At 43.1% G+C, this 18,450-nt stretch overlaps 1 protein-coding gene across 1 annotated transcript; it reads left to right on the forward strand.

The window, feature by feature from the left end:
- The first annotated feature begins 1,749 nt into the window (after positions 1–1,749).
- On the forward strand, positions 1,750–9,821 carry ndufc2 (NADH:ubiquinone oxidoreductase subunit C2). Its single transcript, XM_068033356.1, has 3 exons — positions 1,750–1,943; positions 7,287–7,430; positions 9,631–9,821. The coding sequence occupies exons 1-3, from the start codon at positions 1,805–1,807 to the stop codon at positions 9,678–9,680; spliced, it is 333 nt and encodes a 110-aa protein (XP_067889457.1). The 5' UTR covers positions 1,750–1,804; the 3' UTR covers positions 9,681–9,821.
- The last annotated feature ends 8,629 nt before the right edge of the window (positions 9,822–18,450 follow it).

Below are 18,450 nucleotides of genomic sequence, written 5' to 3' on the forward strand. Positions count from 1 at the left end.
CGTACTGCAGCCATTTGTAGCATCCTTCTTCTTAGGTAGTCCCTCAGGAACAGGGATAACTTTCTTCCATTCCAGGGGTGTGGGTCCTTAGTGTTCGAGTCTGAAGTTCTGTTAATGGATGATAATTACCTGGCGGTTCAAGCTAATAGGGTGAACAGGTGTTGGGTGTTAATTAGTTAATTGTATTCCAGTGTGTATATATAAAGAGCCAGCCAGTACTGATTGTGGGTGTTGGGAGTAAGCTCTGTGATAAGCAATTGCCACTAAAGCATCAGAGTCTCCTTCACAAACAGGCTTGGAAGTTTCTCTAACACTTAGGTGACTGAATAGTCCAATTCTGAATCCACACACTCTGCCACTGGTTGGGCAGGTGGTGTTTGGTGAGGCAAGTGAAGGGGATGTTTGAATTTCTGAACACTCCTTCTGCTGTTTGCACTTGGTTGCTGTCTGGGCATGTCGATGTTGTTTGAACTGGTTGGCTCCTTTGCGGATGCTTCTTCTCCATCTTGGGCAAGAGATTCCCATGAATCGGTGAAGATGCCACATTTTTTTCAGGGAGGCTTTAAGAACATCCTTAGTGTTTCTGCTGCCCTCCTTATAACCTCTTGCCACGAGGGAGCTCAGAGTAGAAAGCTTGCTTTGGGAGTCTTGTCTCAGGCATGTGGATGATGTGGCCTGGCCAACATAGCTTACTAGCCATGACCAGTGTCTCAATACTTGGCATGCTGGCCTGAGAGAGGACACTGCTATTGGAGCACCAATTCTGCCACTGAATTTGCAGGGGAGGCACTGCTGGTGATCTCTCTCTCCAGGGCTTTGAGATGTCTGCTGTAGAGTCCATGTTTCCGAAGTATACATGAGGGCAGGTAACACTGCGGCCTTGTAGACCATGAGCTTGGTGCCAGGTTTGAGGATCTTTGTCATCAAACATTCTTTTCCTCAGATGACCGAAAGCTGTGCTGGCACATTGGAGGTGTTAGTTAGTTAGAGTTACAGCACTGAAACAGGCTGTTCGGCCAACCGAGTCTGTGCCGACCATCAACCACCCATTTATCCTAATCCTACACTAATTCCATATTCCTACCACATCCCCACCTGTCCCTATATTTCCCTACCACCTACCTATACTAGGGGCAATTTATAATGGCCAATTTACCTATCAACCTGCAAGTCTTTGGCCTGTGGGAGGAAACCGGAGCACCCACGGAGACACAGGGAGAACTTGCAAACTCCACACAGGCAGTACCCAGAATTGAACCCGGGTCACTGGAGCTGTGAGGCTGCGGTGCTAACCACTGTGCAACTGTGCCGCTGAGTTTCATTGTCAATGTCTGCCCTTTGCTGAGAGGAGGCTCCCAAGGTATGAGAAGTTATCCATTGTCCAGTGGTTCGCTGTGGATCTTGATAGTCAGGGGGCAGTGTTGCACTGCGGGAGAAGGCTTCTGGATGTTTAGCTTAAGGCCCATTCTTTCATATGCCTCTGTTAGCATCCTTACCACCTAGTTGCAACCTGATTTTTTTTTTAATCAAATGTTCATCTGAAAGTTGGAAACATACTGTGATCACTTGATTTGTTTTCTGAGTCGGGGTTTTATTGTTAAACAGGAATCAGTGGGTTTGCAACCTCAAAGAGCTTTGTGTCAGTAAACTGCTGTCTTGGAGGCAGCCGGTGGTTGATGCACGGGCGGAACAATTGTTGCTAGCCGCGGGTATCCACCCGGAGCTTCTGAGGCGGGCGTACCTTTAGCTATCATTCTGTGCCCTTGAATTGTTGTCCGTGTCCGATAGCTGGTGACCGCTGGAGATGGGGCTCCTGCCGGACGAGGCGAAGGTTCTGCCGCCGCCGGGGATCTTCAATCGGAATAGCGTGTGGCTGGGGTTCATTGGCTGGACCACGGCGTTGCTGCAGAACGGGCTGAACCGGCGGCCACCGTTCAAAGCCGGTGAGTAAAGGTCAGGAAAAGCAGGCGGGTCCTGAGGCTCCGGGCCTGGTCCATCTGCTCCCCCCCTTCACTAACACAGGGGGTTGGGGAGGTTTAGTCAGAGTCACTGCCCCATTTTACAGACAACATCAAAAATAGAAAAATAATCATTGGCTAGAGGTCAACCTGTATTTTTTGTACTATTTTCTCCCTTCTTTCTCTGAGAGTAGCCTGCCTGAGGAAGGGTCCCGGGGATATTTGGTGCCCACATACCAGCCCTCATTGTAATATTTACTTCAAAAATTAGTCCTGCAACTTGCATCAGTTTCTTTGCCCTGACACAGTCTCGTATGATAATGGAACATGTGCAATTACACAGAATCACAGAATTGTTACAGTGCGGAGGTTATTCAGCCCATCGTGTCTGCACCGGCTCTCCTAATGAGCAGTTCACTTTGTGCCACTTACCCGCCTTCTCCCTGTAATCCTGCACATTCTTCCTTCTCATATAACAGTCTAGTTCCCTTTTGAATGCTTCAATTGAACCTGTCTCCACCAGACTCTCAGGCAGTGCATTCCAGACTTTAACCACACGCTGCGTGAAAAAGTTGTTCCTTATTTCTCGTGTCGCTTTTCCTTTTACCAATTACTTTAAATCCGTGCCTTCTCTTTTCTCAATCCTTTCACGAGTGGGAACAGTTTCTCCCTATCAACTCTGTCCAGACCTCTCATGATTTTGACTATCTCTATCAAATCTCCTCTCAGCCTTCTCTTCAAGGAAAACAGTCCCAACATCTCCAGTCTATCTTTGTAACTGAAGTTCCTCATCCCTGTAATCATTCTCGGCTCCCAGAACTGGACGCAGTACTCCAGCTGAGGCTGAACTAGTGTCTTTATACAAGTTCAGAATGATCTCATTGCTCTTGTATGCTATGCCTCTATTAATAAAGCCTAGGAAACTGTATGCTTTATTAACCGCGCTCGCAACCTGTCCTGCCACCTTCAATGACTTATGCACATATATACCCAGGTCCCGCTGCTCCTGTACCCCACTTTAAAATTGTACCGTTTATTTGATATTGTCACTCCACGCTCTTCCTACCAAAATGAATCACTTCACATTTCTCTGCATTAAATTTCATCTGCTACCTGTCTGCCCATTCCACCAACCTATCTTTTTTTTGAAATTCTACACTATCATCCTCACAGTTCACAATGCTTCCAAGTTTCATATCATCTACAAACTTTGAAATTGTGCCCTGCACTCCAAGGTCTAGATCATTAATATCTATCAGGAAAAGCAAGGGTCCCAACATTGACCCCTGGGGAACTCCACTACAAATGTTCCTCCAGCCCAAAAAAATGCAATAACCACTACTTATTGTTTCCTGTCGCTCAGCCAATTCCGTATCCATGTTGCTACTGTCTTTTTATTCCATGAGCTATAACTTTGCTCACAAGACTGCTGTGGGGCATTGTGTCAAGCACCTTCTGGAAGTCCATGTACACCACGTCAACGGCATTGCCCTTATTAACCCACTCTATTACTACCTCAAAAAAACTCCAGCAAGTTAGTTAGACATGATTTTCCCTTAAGAAGTCCATGCTGGCTTTCTTTAATTAACCCACTTTTGTTCATGCCCATGTCCCGAATTATTCTTTATAGAATTTTCCCCACCACTGACGTTAAACTGACTGGCCTGTAGTTGTTGGGCTTATCTTTTACATCCTTTGTTGAACAAGGGTGTAACGTTTGTATTTCTCCAATCCTCTGGCACCAACCCCCCCTCTCCCCCCCGAGTCTAAGGAAGAGTGAAAAATTATGGCCAGTGCCTCTGCAGTTTCAACTCTCTCTTCCCTCAGTATCCTTGGATGCATCTCATCCGGTCCTGTTGTCTTATCCACTTGAAGTACAGACAGCCTATCCAGTACCACCTCCTTGTCAATTATAAACCCTGCTACTGTCTGAATTACCTCTTTCACCATTGCCTGGGTTGCATCTTTTTCCTGAGTAAAGACAATGCAAAGTATTCATTTAGTACCTCAGCTATACCCTTCCATGCGTAAATCCCCTTTTTGGTTCCTAATTGGCTCCAATCCTTTTACCACCCTTTTACTATTTATATGTCTATAGAAAATTTTGGGATTTCCTCTAGTGCTCGCTGCCAGTTTCTTTTCATGCTCTCATTTGCTTTTCTTATTTGCTTTTTCACTTCACCTCTGAACCTTCTATATTCAGCCTGATTCTCAATAGTATTTTCTATCTGGCATCTGTCATAAGCACACTTTTTTTTCTTCTTTATATTAATCTCTACCTCTTTTGTCATCCAGGGAGCTCTGGATTTGTTTACCCTATCTGTTCCCTTTGAGGGAACAGACCTTGACTGTTACCGAACTATCTCTTCTTTGAAGGTAGCCCATTGTTCAGCTACCGTTTTTCCTACCAACCTTTTGATGCCAATTTATTTGTCCCAGACCCATTCTTTCCCTATTGAAGTTGGCTTTCCCCTAGTTAATTAATCTTACTCTGGATCGTTCTTTGTCCTTTTCCATAGTCAGCCTAAACCTTATGATACAGTAATCACTGTCCCCTAAATATTCTAATACTGACACTTGCTCCACTTGGCCCACCTCATTCCCAAGAACCAGGTCTAGCAGTGCCTCCTTTCTCGTTGGACTGGAAACATACTGCTGCAGAAAAGTTTTCTGAACACTGTCTAGGAACTCTTGCTCCTCACTGCCCTTTAACTGCCACTATCCCAGTCTACGTTTGGATAATTAAAGTCCCCCATTATAACTACCCTGTAATGTTTGCACCTCACTGTTGTCTTTGCAGATTTATTCAAGAAGACATAAGTTGATTGATGGAATGGGCGGACAAGCGGCAGATGAAATTTAATGCAAAGAAATGTGAAGTGATTCATTTTGGTAGGGAGAATGAGGAGAGGCAGTTCTAAATGGGCTGCGGGAGCAGTGGGACCTGGGGGATATGTGCATAAATCATTGAAAGTGGCAGGGTTAGTTGAGAAAATAGTTAATAAAACATATGGGATCCTGGGCTTTACAAATAGGGGCTTAGAGTATAAGAAGAAGGAAGTTATGATAAACCTGTATAAAACACTGGTTTGGCCTCGGTTGGTGTATTGTATCCAGTTCTGGGCACCACACGTTGGGAAGGATAAGACATTAGGGTGCAGAAAAGATTCATGAGGGTGGTTCAGGGTTGAAGAACTTCAGTTACGTGGATAGGTTAGAGAATCTGGGGCTGCTCTCCTTGGAAAAGAGAGGAATATGAGGAGATTTGATGGAGGTACTCAAAATCATCCGGACATTGTAGATCGGGAGACACTATTCCTTTTGGCCGAAGGATCCAGAACTATAAGACACCGATTTAAGGTGATTGGCAAAAGAAGAAAAGGTGACATGAGGAAAAACCTTTCTTGGGCAGCAAGTGGTTAGGATCTGGAATGCTCTGCCTGAGAATGTAGTGGAGGTCGACTCAATCAAAACCTTCAAAAGAGAACTGGATAATTATGTGAGGAGTGAAAATTTGCAGGGCTGTGGGGGAGTGGGACTTAATGAGTTGCTCTTGCAAAGAGCCGGCACAGACACGATGGCCGAATGACATCCTGTGCTGTAACCATTCTATGATTCTACGATTCTAAATATAGCTTTTCAAAAAAAACTGCTTAATAGGCCAGTTATTAGGAACACTGGAACAGCAGTAGGCCAATCAACTCCTTGAGCCATTCAATCAGATTGTGGCTGATCTCTAACTTAACATACCTGCCTTTACTCCATTACCCTTAATACCTTTGATTAGTTGGCTGCCATGTTTCCTACATTACAACAATGACTACATTTCAGAAATACTTCCTTTGGCGGTAAAGCATTTGGGATAGCCTGAGGTCGTGAAAAGTGCTATATAAATGCAAGCCTTTTTGAATTAAAAGTAATTCTTTAAATGGTAATGATCCTGTTTTTGATGCCAGGAAATAGTGTCAAAGTTAACCTGGTTGCAATTATGATGGAACCATGTTAAACTTCAGCATTTATTAGCTGAAAGTCTGGCTTTCAGATTTACAGCCCTCAGATGCCATCTTTCCCCCAAAATAGAGGGCGAACCCCAGAAAACAGGAAAAACCTGTATGTAAATGTCATTCCGAGAAATACTGAGGAACAGGAATTCAAAGGAATGCTGGATTTTGGAGGTTTCCGAGTGAAGAATGGAGTGAAACAGGATTGTGTCCTAGCCCTCACTTTGACATCTTCTCCATGTTCCTGACTTTGGCCTTCCCTGCAGATATGGAAGGAGTCTATTTGTACACTAGGTCAGACAGCAAGCTCTACAATCTATCAAAGCTGAAAGCAAAGACAAAAATAGATCATGTCCTGATCAGAGAACTACTCTACACTGATGATGCTATGCTAGTCACTCCCATGGAAACTCAGCTACAAAGACTCATGGACTGTCTCTCCCATGCCTGTGACTTGTTCTCTTTGACTCTTCAGTGTCAAGAAAGCCATGGTCATGGGACAAGGTTTTACATCTCTGCCCCTGATCACAATAAACACTCCCCACTGCCGCCCCCCCCCCCCCCCCACTGGGTGTGGTTAGCAAATTCTGCTACCTTGGATCCATGGTGACAGACACATGCATAGCGAAAGCAGCTACCACCTTTGGCCGAATCATGAAACGTGCATGGGATAACACCAAGCTGATGGTTTACAAGGCTTGTGTTCTCAACACCTTGCTGTATGGCTGTGAAACATGAGCAACTTGCTGCTACCAGGAAAATTTTGCTCTTAGCTTTGAGTCACTCGGCAGCTTCACATGCAGCATTTGTGGCAGAAACTGCCTCTCAAGGATTGGTCTTCACAACCTCAGCAAAGGTGCACCAAGAGAAGATACCCCACCTAAATGGATTGTTTGCTGCGTGTCCATCATCTTTCATAGATGACAGGATACCAAGCAACGAATGTATATAGCACATGACTCTGTTTTCTAAAGAAAAAAGGCTCATAGTCTTAACTTTTGAGGAAGATAATTGGAGTTTACAGATGTATAGTTAGATAAAACAACATATTGTGAATGATGAGATTTAAAGAGGCTGTTACTCGTGAAGCTTGGTTAAAATGCCAGTGAAACCTCAGGATGACAAGCTAGGATTTGCAGATGAAAGGACACACTCGTGGTATGAATTGGTGCATTAGGCTTACCTATACCAGAGAGTTCTTTGTTGTTGTAATAGGAATGCCTGTGGAATAAAGACCAGGTGTCATTTATTTTCTTGCATTAGGTCATGTTTTGCCATCTTATTCCATATTACAAGGCAAGTGTAAAATCTCTTGCTTTGCTTGTAGGTGTGCACCGGCAGCTTCTTTATGTAAGTGTTGGGTGGTTTGTTGGCTATTACCTCACCAAGCTGGAAAATTACAAGACTGCCAAATTAGACCGAGAGATGATGGAATATATTCAGCGCCACTCAGATGACTTTCCTGAAAAAGGTAATTCATGTAGTACGAACTAAAGAAGCAGAAAATACATAGGCTGTAAAGGGATGATGTTTACTTTTTAGGTAGGTGATGAACTACCTCTTATAAAGCATTCTGCAGTCATGCACTTGATAGATAATTAAGCAATGCAGAATGTAGACCGAAAGAGCTGGAGATTTTAAATTTGTCTAAAATGTAGTTAATCTGTCTTCAACCAATGTTAAGAAATGTACATTTCCAGTAGGGGTTGCTGAATAATAATAGCACAACAACTTACATTTCTTGATTTATAGAAAAACATCTCAAGGTGTTTAAGAAATCTTACCAAATTTTCCCTTCTAAACCCAAGGGACATGAGGCCATTTGTAGTATACTGCCTGCTGTCCTGGATGAGGTCAGCTAACTCAACATAGAGTGGGGATTGAATCTAGTATCTTCCTGGGCTGAATGGCCCAACCACTCTCAAACCAACTTTATTCATGCTTAAATTTATATCAAATCACATCTCAGTAGAATTCTGTTTTATATGAAAAAATGCCTGAAATATCATATTTTTTAGAAAAAACTTGGGCCTGAAATTTCCTGAAAGTTGGTACCATACTAATGGAGCAACGCTGCTTGTGGGAATGCTGTTGCAAGAAAGCACTGGTGTGTTACAGCTAGCTTTTTCCAGGGACAATCTTTCAGGATGTGGTTTTAATTAGACAGGTTAGTTCTGGGCATAGGATTTAAAGGTTGGGGATAAAAACAGAATTTGCTGTGATATTGTTAAAAATATGTCATGAATTGAAAGTAATTAATAAAATTCTATCAATAGTAAATTGCTACAATATCTGGAATGTGATTATTGCAAATCTACTATGGGAAGCTGATAGTTTTCCATTAATGTGCCACCCAGCATTTCTCATCTGTTCAGACCTGTTAATGAAAATACATTTCATAGTGAAATATATTTTTCAGAATATGCTGCATATATGTTGATTTTTCTCCCTGTGAAAACTTTGAAATTCATAAGTGATGCATTGTGGGCATAATTTCCAATATCTTCTGGACATTTATCGCTATTAAGAATTGAGTAAATGGCACCTTTGCACAGTGGCGCTGCTTCAGAACTCCTTGGATCATCACTGTCATTGCTTTAGTGTATGATAATGTTGGATGGGGGTGAACAGTGATCTTGTAGCGATCGTTGCCAATAAATTCCTGGCCTTAATCAGGGGGTGTCAGAGTGGACTTTGGTACCCTCCTTTCCTCTTAACTCCTCGATTCAGATCTATTTCAGCCTGTGTGGATGAAACCTGCGGTGTGTTCTTATGACCTATATAAAGTGGGTTCATGTTGTTTCAGTCCAGTTCCATGAGAACAAAATCATCCATTAGTTTGGTGCTCTACACTAAGGTTAAAAAAAGCTGAATACAGTAGGCAGTATGCATTAATGCACCGATGGAGAACTTTTTTCTCTGCCTAGTAATGACGTACTGTTTCCGTATGAATGCACAATCTGCTCATACTAAATTTATCTCCGTGCTTTATTTTTAAAAAACTGTTACCATTATCCCAGTTGAAGTAAATGGGTTGACACCTGCACTTTGACAAAAAGCGCACCAAGCAAATTTATGGTTGTCTTCTTCATTTGTACAGGAGCAGTGGTGTGTGGAAGGTACATCCCAATATGTCATAACCCCAACCTAAAGATTACCCTCTGCTACATCAATGCAATTTTTTTAAATCTTGTGGTTTGTGAGTGCCAGTTTCTGGAACTAGATTAAAACAGTTTAATATTTATTTCAGTCAGGACTTTTACAGCCAGTAGAGAAAAGAAACCTTCACTCTCATCAGTCTGGGATGGATTTGGACCATGTCCTGCAGTGAAAGGACCACTGCCGACAAACTCGTCATATTGGTGTACAAGTGCTAAACACCTTCGTATGACTATCTTTTACCCAATGTTATAACTGAGAAGATAGCTTGTTTATTGTAGGTAATGCATTGAAGGTTAACGTCGCTGTCAAATAGCAGGCAGAGGAATCTTATGTAAGTGTACTAAACATTCATTTCCAGGCTAGAGTGTTAACTCCCATTGAGACATCCAGTACCAAGAACTGCAACTTGTATTTTGGGATTGCCAGTTGATCATAGCACTGTCAAATTATTGGTTCTTTTTAATTTTTAAGCATGATTGATTGATTTTCTCATTTATCTTTCTTTTCAGAAAAAAAGACATTTACTGACATTCTGGAGAATTTTCATCCAATTCGCTAACGTACACAACAGTAATTCTTAGTTGACCATGTTGGGTTATTGTTATAACTCACAACTGTATCAGCTGAAGTATAAAAATATGATAGTGTGCTCATTGTACTTCTCATTGTAAATTACTTTATAATAAATTATATGAAATAATTATGCTGTTTTTATTTAATCCTGATATTAAAGTGGAGCATACTTTAAAGCAATCAGACCGGTTTTCTCAAATTATCAGATGGTCATTGATCTCTATGCTATCAGTGATGTAGAAATTTGAGACAGACAGCAAATAGATTATTGCAATGCAAATAACCTTTGAGGGACAATTGGCTAGAAATACTGCAATGCTAGAAACTCAAATAATCTGCTGTATCCTTTGCATGTTGAAGTCCATTCCTACAACAACTACTTGCATTTATAAAGCACCTTTAACATAGTAAAATGTCCCAAGGCACTTCACAGGAATGTTATCAAACAAAATTTGACACTGAGCCACATGGAGATATTAGGGCTGATGACCAAAAACTTGGTCTATGAAGTAGGTTTTAAGGAGACTTTTAAAGGAGGGTAGAAAGGCAGAGAGGTTTAGGGTGAGAATTCCAGAGTTTAGGGCCTCAGCAACTGAAGGCATCAGTGGTGGAGCATTAAAATCAGGGATGTTCAAGAGGCCAAAACTGGAGGAATGTAGATATCTTGGAGGGTTGTAGATTTTGTTTCTCTGGGTGAAATATCAACTTCAAAGAACAGTACAGCACAGGAACAGGCCATCCGGCCCTCCAAGCCTGCACCGATCTTGATGCCTGTCTAAACTAAAACCTTCTGCACTTCCGGGGTCCGTATCCCTCTATTCCCATCCTATTCACGTATTTGTCAAGATGCCTCTTAAACTTCACTATTGTACCTGCTTCCACCACCTCCCCCGGCAACAAGTTCCAGGCACTCACCACCCTGTGTGTAAAAAAAAAAAAGAACTTGCCTTGCACATCCCCTCTAAACTTTGCCCCTCACACCTTAAACCTATGTCCCCTAGTAACTGACTTTTCCACCCTGGGAAAAAACGTCTGACTATCCACTCTGTCCATACCACTCATAACTTTGTAAACCTCTATCATGTCGCCCCTCCACCTCTGTCATTCCAGTGAAAACAATCCGAGTTTATCCAACCTCTTCTCATAGCTAATACCCTCCAGACCAGGCAACATCCTGGTAAACCTCTTCTGTACCCTCTCCAAAGCCTCCACATCCTTCTGGTAGTATGGCGACCAGAATGGTACGCAATATTCCAAGTGTGGCCTAACTAAGGTTCTGTACAGCTGCAGCATGACTTGCCAATTTTTATACTCTATGCCCCGACCAATGAAGGCAAGCATGTCGTATGCCTTCTTGACTACCTTATCCACCTGTATTGCCACTTTCAGTGATCTGTGGACCTGTACACCCAGATCTCTCTGCTTGTCAATACTCCTAAGGGTTCTGCCATTTACTGTATACTTCTCACCTGTATTAGACCTTCCAAAATGCATTTGTCCGGATTAAACTCCATCTGCCATTTCTCCACCCAAGTCTCCAACCGATATATATCCTGCTCTATCCTCTGACAATCCTCATCACTATCCGCAACTCCACCAACCTTTGTGTCGTCCGCAAACTCACTAATCAGACCAGCTACATTTTTCTCCAAATTATTTATATATACTACAAACAGCAAAGGTCCCAGCACTGATTCCTGCGGAACACCACTAGTCACAGCCCTCCATTCAGAAAAGCACCCTTCCACTGCTACCCTCTGTCTTCTATGACTGAGCCAGTTCTGTATCCATCTTGCCAGCTCACCTCTGATCCCGTGTGACTTCACCTTTTGTACCAGTCTGCCATGGGGGACCTTGTCAAAGGCTTGACTGAAGTCCATGTCGACAACATCCACTGCTCTTCCTTCATCAATCATCTTCGTCACTTCCTCAAAAAATTCAATCAAGTTAGTGAGACACAACCTCCCCTTCACAAAACTATGCTGCCTCTCGCTAATAAGTTCATTTGTTTCCAAATGGGAGTAAATCCTGTCCCGAAGAATCCTCTCCAATAATTTTCCTACCACTGACGTAAGGCTCAGTCTATAATTTCCTGGATTATCCTTGCTACCCTTCTTAAACAAAGGAACAACATTGGCTATTCTCCAGTCCTCTGGGACCTCACCTGTAGCCAATGAGGATACAAAGATTTCTGTCAAGGCCCCAGCAATTTCCTCCCTTGCCTCCCTCAGCATTCTGGGGCAGATCCTATCAGGCCCTGGGGACTTAACTACCTTAATGTTTTTTTAAGACGCCCAACACCTCCTTTTTGATATCGACATGACCCAGACTATCTACACTCCCTTCCCTAGACTCATCATCCACCACATCCTTCTCTTGGGTGAATACTGATGCAAAGTATTCATTTAGTACCTTGCCCATTTCCTCTGACTCCACGCATAGATTCCCTCCTCTGTCCTTGAGTGGGCCAAACCTTTCCCTAGCTACCCTCTTGCTTTTTATATACGTATAAAAAGCCTTGGGATTCTCCTTAATCCTGTTTGCCAATGACTTTTCATGACCCCTTTTAGCCCTCCTGACTCCTTGCTTAAGTTCCTTCCTACTTTCTTTATATTCCTCAAGGGCTTCATCTGTTCCCAGCCTTCTAGCCCTTATGAATGCTTCCTTTTTCTTTTTGACTAGGCTCACAATATGCCTCGTTATCCAAGGTTCCCGAAACTTGCCAAACTTATCCTTTATCCTCACAGGAACATGCCGGTCCTGGATTCTAATCAACTGACGTTAGAAAGACTCCCACATGTCAGATGTTGATTTACCCTCAAACAGCCGCCCCCAATCTAAATTCTTCAGTTCCTGCCTAATATTGTTATAATTAGCCTTCCCCCAATTTAGCACCTTCACCCGAGGACTACTCTTATCCTTATCCACAAGTACCATAAAACTTACGGAATTATGGTCACTGTTCCCGAAATGCTCCCCTACTGAAACTTCGACCACTTGGCCGGGCTCATTCCTCAATACCAGGTCCAGTACGGTCCCTTCCCTAGTTGGACTACCTACATATTGTTTCAAGAAGCCCTCCCGGATGCTCCTTACAAATTCTGCCCCCTCCAAGCCCCTAGCACTAAGTGAGTCCCAGTCAATATAGGGGAAGTTAAAATCACCCACCACTACAACCCTGTTGCTTTTACATCTTTCCAAAATCTGTCTACATATCTGCTCCTCTATCTCCCGCTGGCTGTTGGGAGGCCAGTAGTAAACCCCCAACATTGTGACTGCACCCTTCCTATTCCTGAGCTCTACCCATATTGCCTCGCTGCATGACCCCTTCGAGGTGTCCTCCCGCAGTACAGCTGTGATATTCTCCTTAACCAGTAATGCAACTCCCCCACCCCTTTTACATCCCCCTCTATCCCGCCTGAAGCATTTAAATCCCAGAACATTTAGCTGCCAATCCTGTCCTTCCCTCAACCAAGTCTTTGTAATAGCAACAACATCATAGTTCCAAGTACTAATCCAAGCTCTAAGTTCATCTGCCTTACCTTCTCTCATTGAAACAAATGCACTTCAGACCACCAGTCCCACTGTGCTCAGCAACATCTTCCTGCCTGCTCTTCCTCTCAGTTTTACTGGCCTTATTTACTAGTTCCCCCTCAGAACCTACTGCTCTGGTTCCCACACCCCTGCCACACTAGCTTAAACCCTCCTGAGTGACACTAGCAAACCTCACAGCCAGGATATTTGTGACCCTCCAGTTTAGATGCAACCTGTCCTTGTACAGGTCCCACCTGTCCCGGAAGAGATCCCAATGATCCAGATATCTGAAACCCTCCCTCCTACACCAGCTGTTTAGCCACGTGTTTAACTGCACTATCTTCCTATTTCTAGCCTCACTGGCACGTGGCACAGGGAGTAATCCCGAGATTACAACCCTAGAGGTCCTGTTTTTTAACTTACTACCTAACTCCCTGAACTCCCCCTGCAGGACCTCGTCATTCTTCCTGCCTATGTCGTTAGTACCAATGTGTACCACAACCTCTGGCTGCTCACCCTCCCCCTCTAGAATGCCTCCTGCCCATTCAGAGACAACCTTGACCCTGGCACCAGGGAGTCAACATACCATCCTGGAGTCTCTTTCACGTCCACAGAAGCGCCTATCTGTGCCCCTGACTATAGAGTCCCCTGTAACTATTGCTCTTCTGCGCTTTGTTCCCCACTGCTGAACAACAGAGCCAGCCGTGGTGCCACTGCTCTGGCTGCTGCTGTTGGTTTCCCCTGATAGGCCATCCCCACCAACAGTATCCAAAACGGTATACTTGTTAGAGAGGGGGATAGCCACAGGGTATTCCTGCACTGACTGCCTGCCCCTTCTAGCGGTCACCCATCTATCTGCCTGCACCTTGGGTGTAACCACTTCTTTAAAACTCCTGTCTATGATGTTTTCCGCCCCCTGCAGGCTCCTAAGTGCATCCAATTGCTGCTCCAACCGATCCATGCGGTCTGTGAGGAGCTGCAATTGGGTACACTTCCTGCAGATGTAGTTGTCCGGAACGCTGGAAGCGTCACGGACCTCCCACATCTCACAGGTGAAGCACTTTACCCCTCTAACTGACATTTCTAGCACTAACTAATAAATTAATTTAAAATAAATACTTATTAAATCCTTACTAAATTAAGTTACAATTAACTATATGGTCCCTATGGAGTTATATGGAGAGTCCTCTGGCCAAAGTAATTAACAAGGGGTATAAAAGGGCTTCTCTGCAGTGTTTATTACTTTACAGTTGGACTGTTTAATATTTTATAAGGAGGATTAAATGCTGTCTTTTTATAGAAATTTAAGATTCCTATATTGTAATCATCCAATGGCAATGAGTTTTAGAGCACTAAGGGTCAATAAAAATGGTGTAGAATGAATTAAGGTTTATTCTCCACTGTGCTCGGTTTTCATCTGAGCTCAGTTGAGTGGGATGATGCAGAGCAAAAGCTGTGGTATTGTACTACAAGGAGAACGAAAATCAGATGGGAAGTCCTAGTAACTGGCAACAGAAGGGGCACAAAACATGCATATCAAGTAGAATACTGATTCTTGCTTCTCTTAATATTTTGTTTTGTGTTCGTTGCAGTTGCCCACACCTTGTATGAATTGAATAAATCTTTGCAAAGTAATCTGGTGTAGCCAGATGAAGAGTATATCTGTTTGCCAGGTGTGATTTTCTGAATAAGCACTTTCAATGCCTTTCCCACCATTGGAAAATTGTAGGTCCCCACAATTTTCTGTGCTGAAAATTGTTGGAAGTGAGTGGGCTTGCAATTTACTAATAGTGCACTCTCACCAGTGTGAAGTTGCACTGGGATGTACATTTAAAAAGCAATGTAATGTTCAGAGGGCATTCAGAGCCTGCCATATATTGTGGGACTGAGTCACGTGTAGGCTGGATCAGGGAGGGGTGGCAATTGATTGGGTTTTTAATGACACAAAATTCAGGCAGCTTCCATTGTCTTTTTTCCTGATGCCAGCCCACCAAATTGCTAGATTTATTGAATGTAATTTCATGACCTGCCAAGCTGGAATTTGAACGTGCAGTGTCTATCTAGGATTTCTAGTCCTGTATCCTAACCACTATACCATACAACATGATTAAAATCAGTGGTACCAAATACTTTCTTAGAAAACTAAACTATCAAATCGGGTTATTCACAGATGCTGTCATTCACAGATTTGAGCATTAACAGCCAGTTTTTGAAGTCAACTCAAATAACAGCAGCTTTGAACTATTCCGCAAAAGGTTAAACAAACAGTTTGGTCCATTCAGTTCCTTTGAATGGCTTTCTTTACAGATCTTTCGAATGAAAGATAGGCAAATGCTTAGAAAGGACAGTGTTCTTTCTCAATTGCACAAGGGCCCCAATTTACCATGGCATCTTTTGTAACTAATTCAAAAATATCTGACCTTTATGCTTAGCAAACATTTTGAAATATTGCCTTTGAGGAAGATAACCTGCAAAACAAATAATGAAGGGCAAGTTTCAAAATAGGTAGATAAAATAAGAGTGGCCACTTGTGTTTGACGAGCTGACTATGCCTGGGTTCTCCTGATCAGATTATGTTGTGCTTTATTTAATAGCCAGCCTGCTGTTCTGTTAATGGAATTTTAACATTTGGATTTTTGTAGAGACACAGGGCTATTATAATGAGCAATATTGACTTGACTGGCTTCTTTCTTGTAGTGCCAAATCAATAAAGCCACCTTTCCACCTTTACAGGGAGAAACACCATAGGCTAGGGGATAAAATTCCCAATTTTATTCACTGGTGGGTTATGACTTACAATTAAAAATTGCAAAAGAAACTGGGCCTCAGTAGAACTACAAAAACTACAAAACATCAGTTAAGAGAAAAACTTACATTTTGTGAAGAGATTCACCAACTGTGTTCCTGTGTATATCACTCAAGTTGTGAACTGTAACAGATAGTGAATGTGTATGCTAAATATTGTACAATTCAAATCTCTTTACTGCGCATTATGAATTTAGTACTGATCTGTGATTCAAATGTTTGGAAGCTATTTTACATTTGAGGTAGCGTAATTGTTAAACAGTTGTCACACTCTTTCCTTATATTCCTGCTGCCCTGCCTGATATTACATCTAGTGAAGAGTGGGCAATTTTCAGCAAAGTAGAAATGCAATATATATCAATGTCAGATGTCTGTTGTACTGTTATGTGTGCACTCCACACCATTTAGTGTGGTGGTGGCAGTTTCAATCGAGGCATTCAAAAGGGAATTAAACTGTTATCTGAAAAGGAAGAATGTGCAGGGTTACAGGGAGAAGGTGGGGAATGGCATTAAGTGAATTACTCATTCAGAGAGCCAATGCAGATATGATGGGCTGAATGGCCACCTTCTGCACTGTAACAATTCTGTGATTCAGTTACAAGAAAATTGAATCTCTTGACTTCCCATTTTTTCATTGTCGATACAAATGTTTCCTGTTGTTGGGATAAGTAGGGTACTTGAAGGTAGCACTAATAAACTGGTGCTTACCTGTTTACCCTCATAAAAAGTAATGAATGCAATAATATTGTAAAACTTAGTTGTTCTTTGTTGGTGTATCTTCTATGCATTTTGCCAACACTGCACAAGAACCATCCAGGGTTTGGAGCAAGGTTTTTTTTCCCCAATTCTTTTGAAAGGTGGCCTCTGTTCTGCTCCCATCCATCTCCCAAGGCATAGATAATGATTGGAACTCGCGATGTAAGAAGTTATGAAAGTGAGTCTGACATTTCCAGTACTGATGCCTCAATGCACTTCCTACCCTGCTCAGTAAAGAATAGGGATATAGCTTCTGCTCAATGGGTGGAATCTGGCTTACAATTTTTAATTTTTTTCCTAAACTAGACAAGAGTTTTGGAAAAAATGATAACTAGACATATTCATCTTCTGTACAATAGGATGTACATCAAGGATTTGCAACCTGCCCTACCATTATTGTAAAAAGTTATCTGGTTCAGAGAAGCATATCTTCTGTCCTTCCCTGGTCTGCTACATGTGCCTCCATGCCCACAACAATGTGTTTGACTCTTAACTGCCCTCTGAAATGGCCCAGCAAGCCAGTTGTACCAAACCACTATGAGTAAGAATAAAACCTGATGGACCGCCCAGCATCGACTTAGACACTGGGAACGTAAAAGGCACACCCTGCCAAGTTGACCCTGCAAAGTCCTCCTCACTAACCTCTAGGGACTTGTGCCAAAATTGGGAGAGCTGTGCCACAGACTAGCCAAACAACAGCCTGACATAGTCATACTCACCAAATGATGCCTTGCAGACAATGCCCTCCATCACCATCCCTGGATCTGCCCTGTCCCACCAGCAGGGCAGACTCACCAGAGGTGGTAGCACAGTGGTTTGCAGTTAGGACAGCATATCCCTGGGAGTCCTCAATGTTGATCTGGACCCCATGAAGTCTCATGACATCAGGACCAACATAGGCAAGGAAACATCATGCTGATTATAGCCTAATGCCCTCTGTCAGCTGATGAGTCAGTACTCCTCCGTGTTGCACACCACTTGGAAGAAGCACTGAGGGCAGCAAGGGCACAGAATGTACTCTGGGTGGGAGGACTTCAATGTCCATCACCAAGAGTGGCTCGGTAGCACCACTACTGACAGGGCTGGCTGAGTCCTGGAGGACATATCTGCTGGACTGGGTCTGTGGTAGGTTGGAGATAACCAACAACCTACCTGTCGCCGATGCCTGTGTCCACAACAATATTGGTAGGAGTGACCACCGCACGTTGAGGACACTCTCCATTGTGTTGTGCGATATTACCAACATGCTAAATGAGATCGACTCGGAACAAACCTTGCAGCTCAAAACTGGGCACCCATGAGACACTGTGAGACATCAGCAGCAGCAGAACTGCACTCAACCACATTCTGTAACCTCATGGCCCGGCATATCTGCCACTCTACCATTACCATCAAGCCAGGGGATCAACCCTGGTTCAATAAGGAGTGCAGGTCAGAGTACCAGAACAGCACCAGGCATACCTGAAAATGAGGTGCCAACCTGCTGAAGCTACAACACAGGGCAATGTGCATGCTAAACAGCAGAAGCTGCATGTAATAGAGCTATGCAACCTCAAAATCAATGGATCAGATCAAAGCTCTGCAGTCCTGCCACATGCAGTTGTGAATGGTGGTGAACAGTTAAACAACTAACTGGAGGAGGAGGCTCCAGAAACATCCCC

Source organism: Heterodontus francisci, chromosome 6, assembly GCF_036365525.1.
Source record: "Heterodontus francisci isolate sHetFra1 chromosome 6, sHetFra1.hap1, whole genome shotgun sequence".
Lineage (NCBI taxonomy): Eukaryota > Metazoa > Chordata > Chondrichthyes > Heterodontiformes > Heterodontidae > Heterodontus > Heterodontus francisci.

Coding starts and splice junctions, on each gene's coding strand:
- ndufc2 (XM_068033356.1), top strand. CDS start 1,805: ATGGGGCTCCTGCCGGACGAGGCGAAGGTTCTGCCGCCGCCGGGGATC. Junction 1,944..7,286: donor GCGGCCACCGTTCAAAGCCG/GTGAGTAAAGGT, acceptor CTTTGCTTGTAG/GTGTGCACCGGCAGCTTCTT. Junction 7,431..9,630: donor AGATGACTTTCCTGAAAAAG/GTAATTCATGTA, acceptor CTTTCTTTTCAG/AAAAAAAGACATTTACTGAC.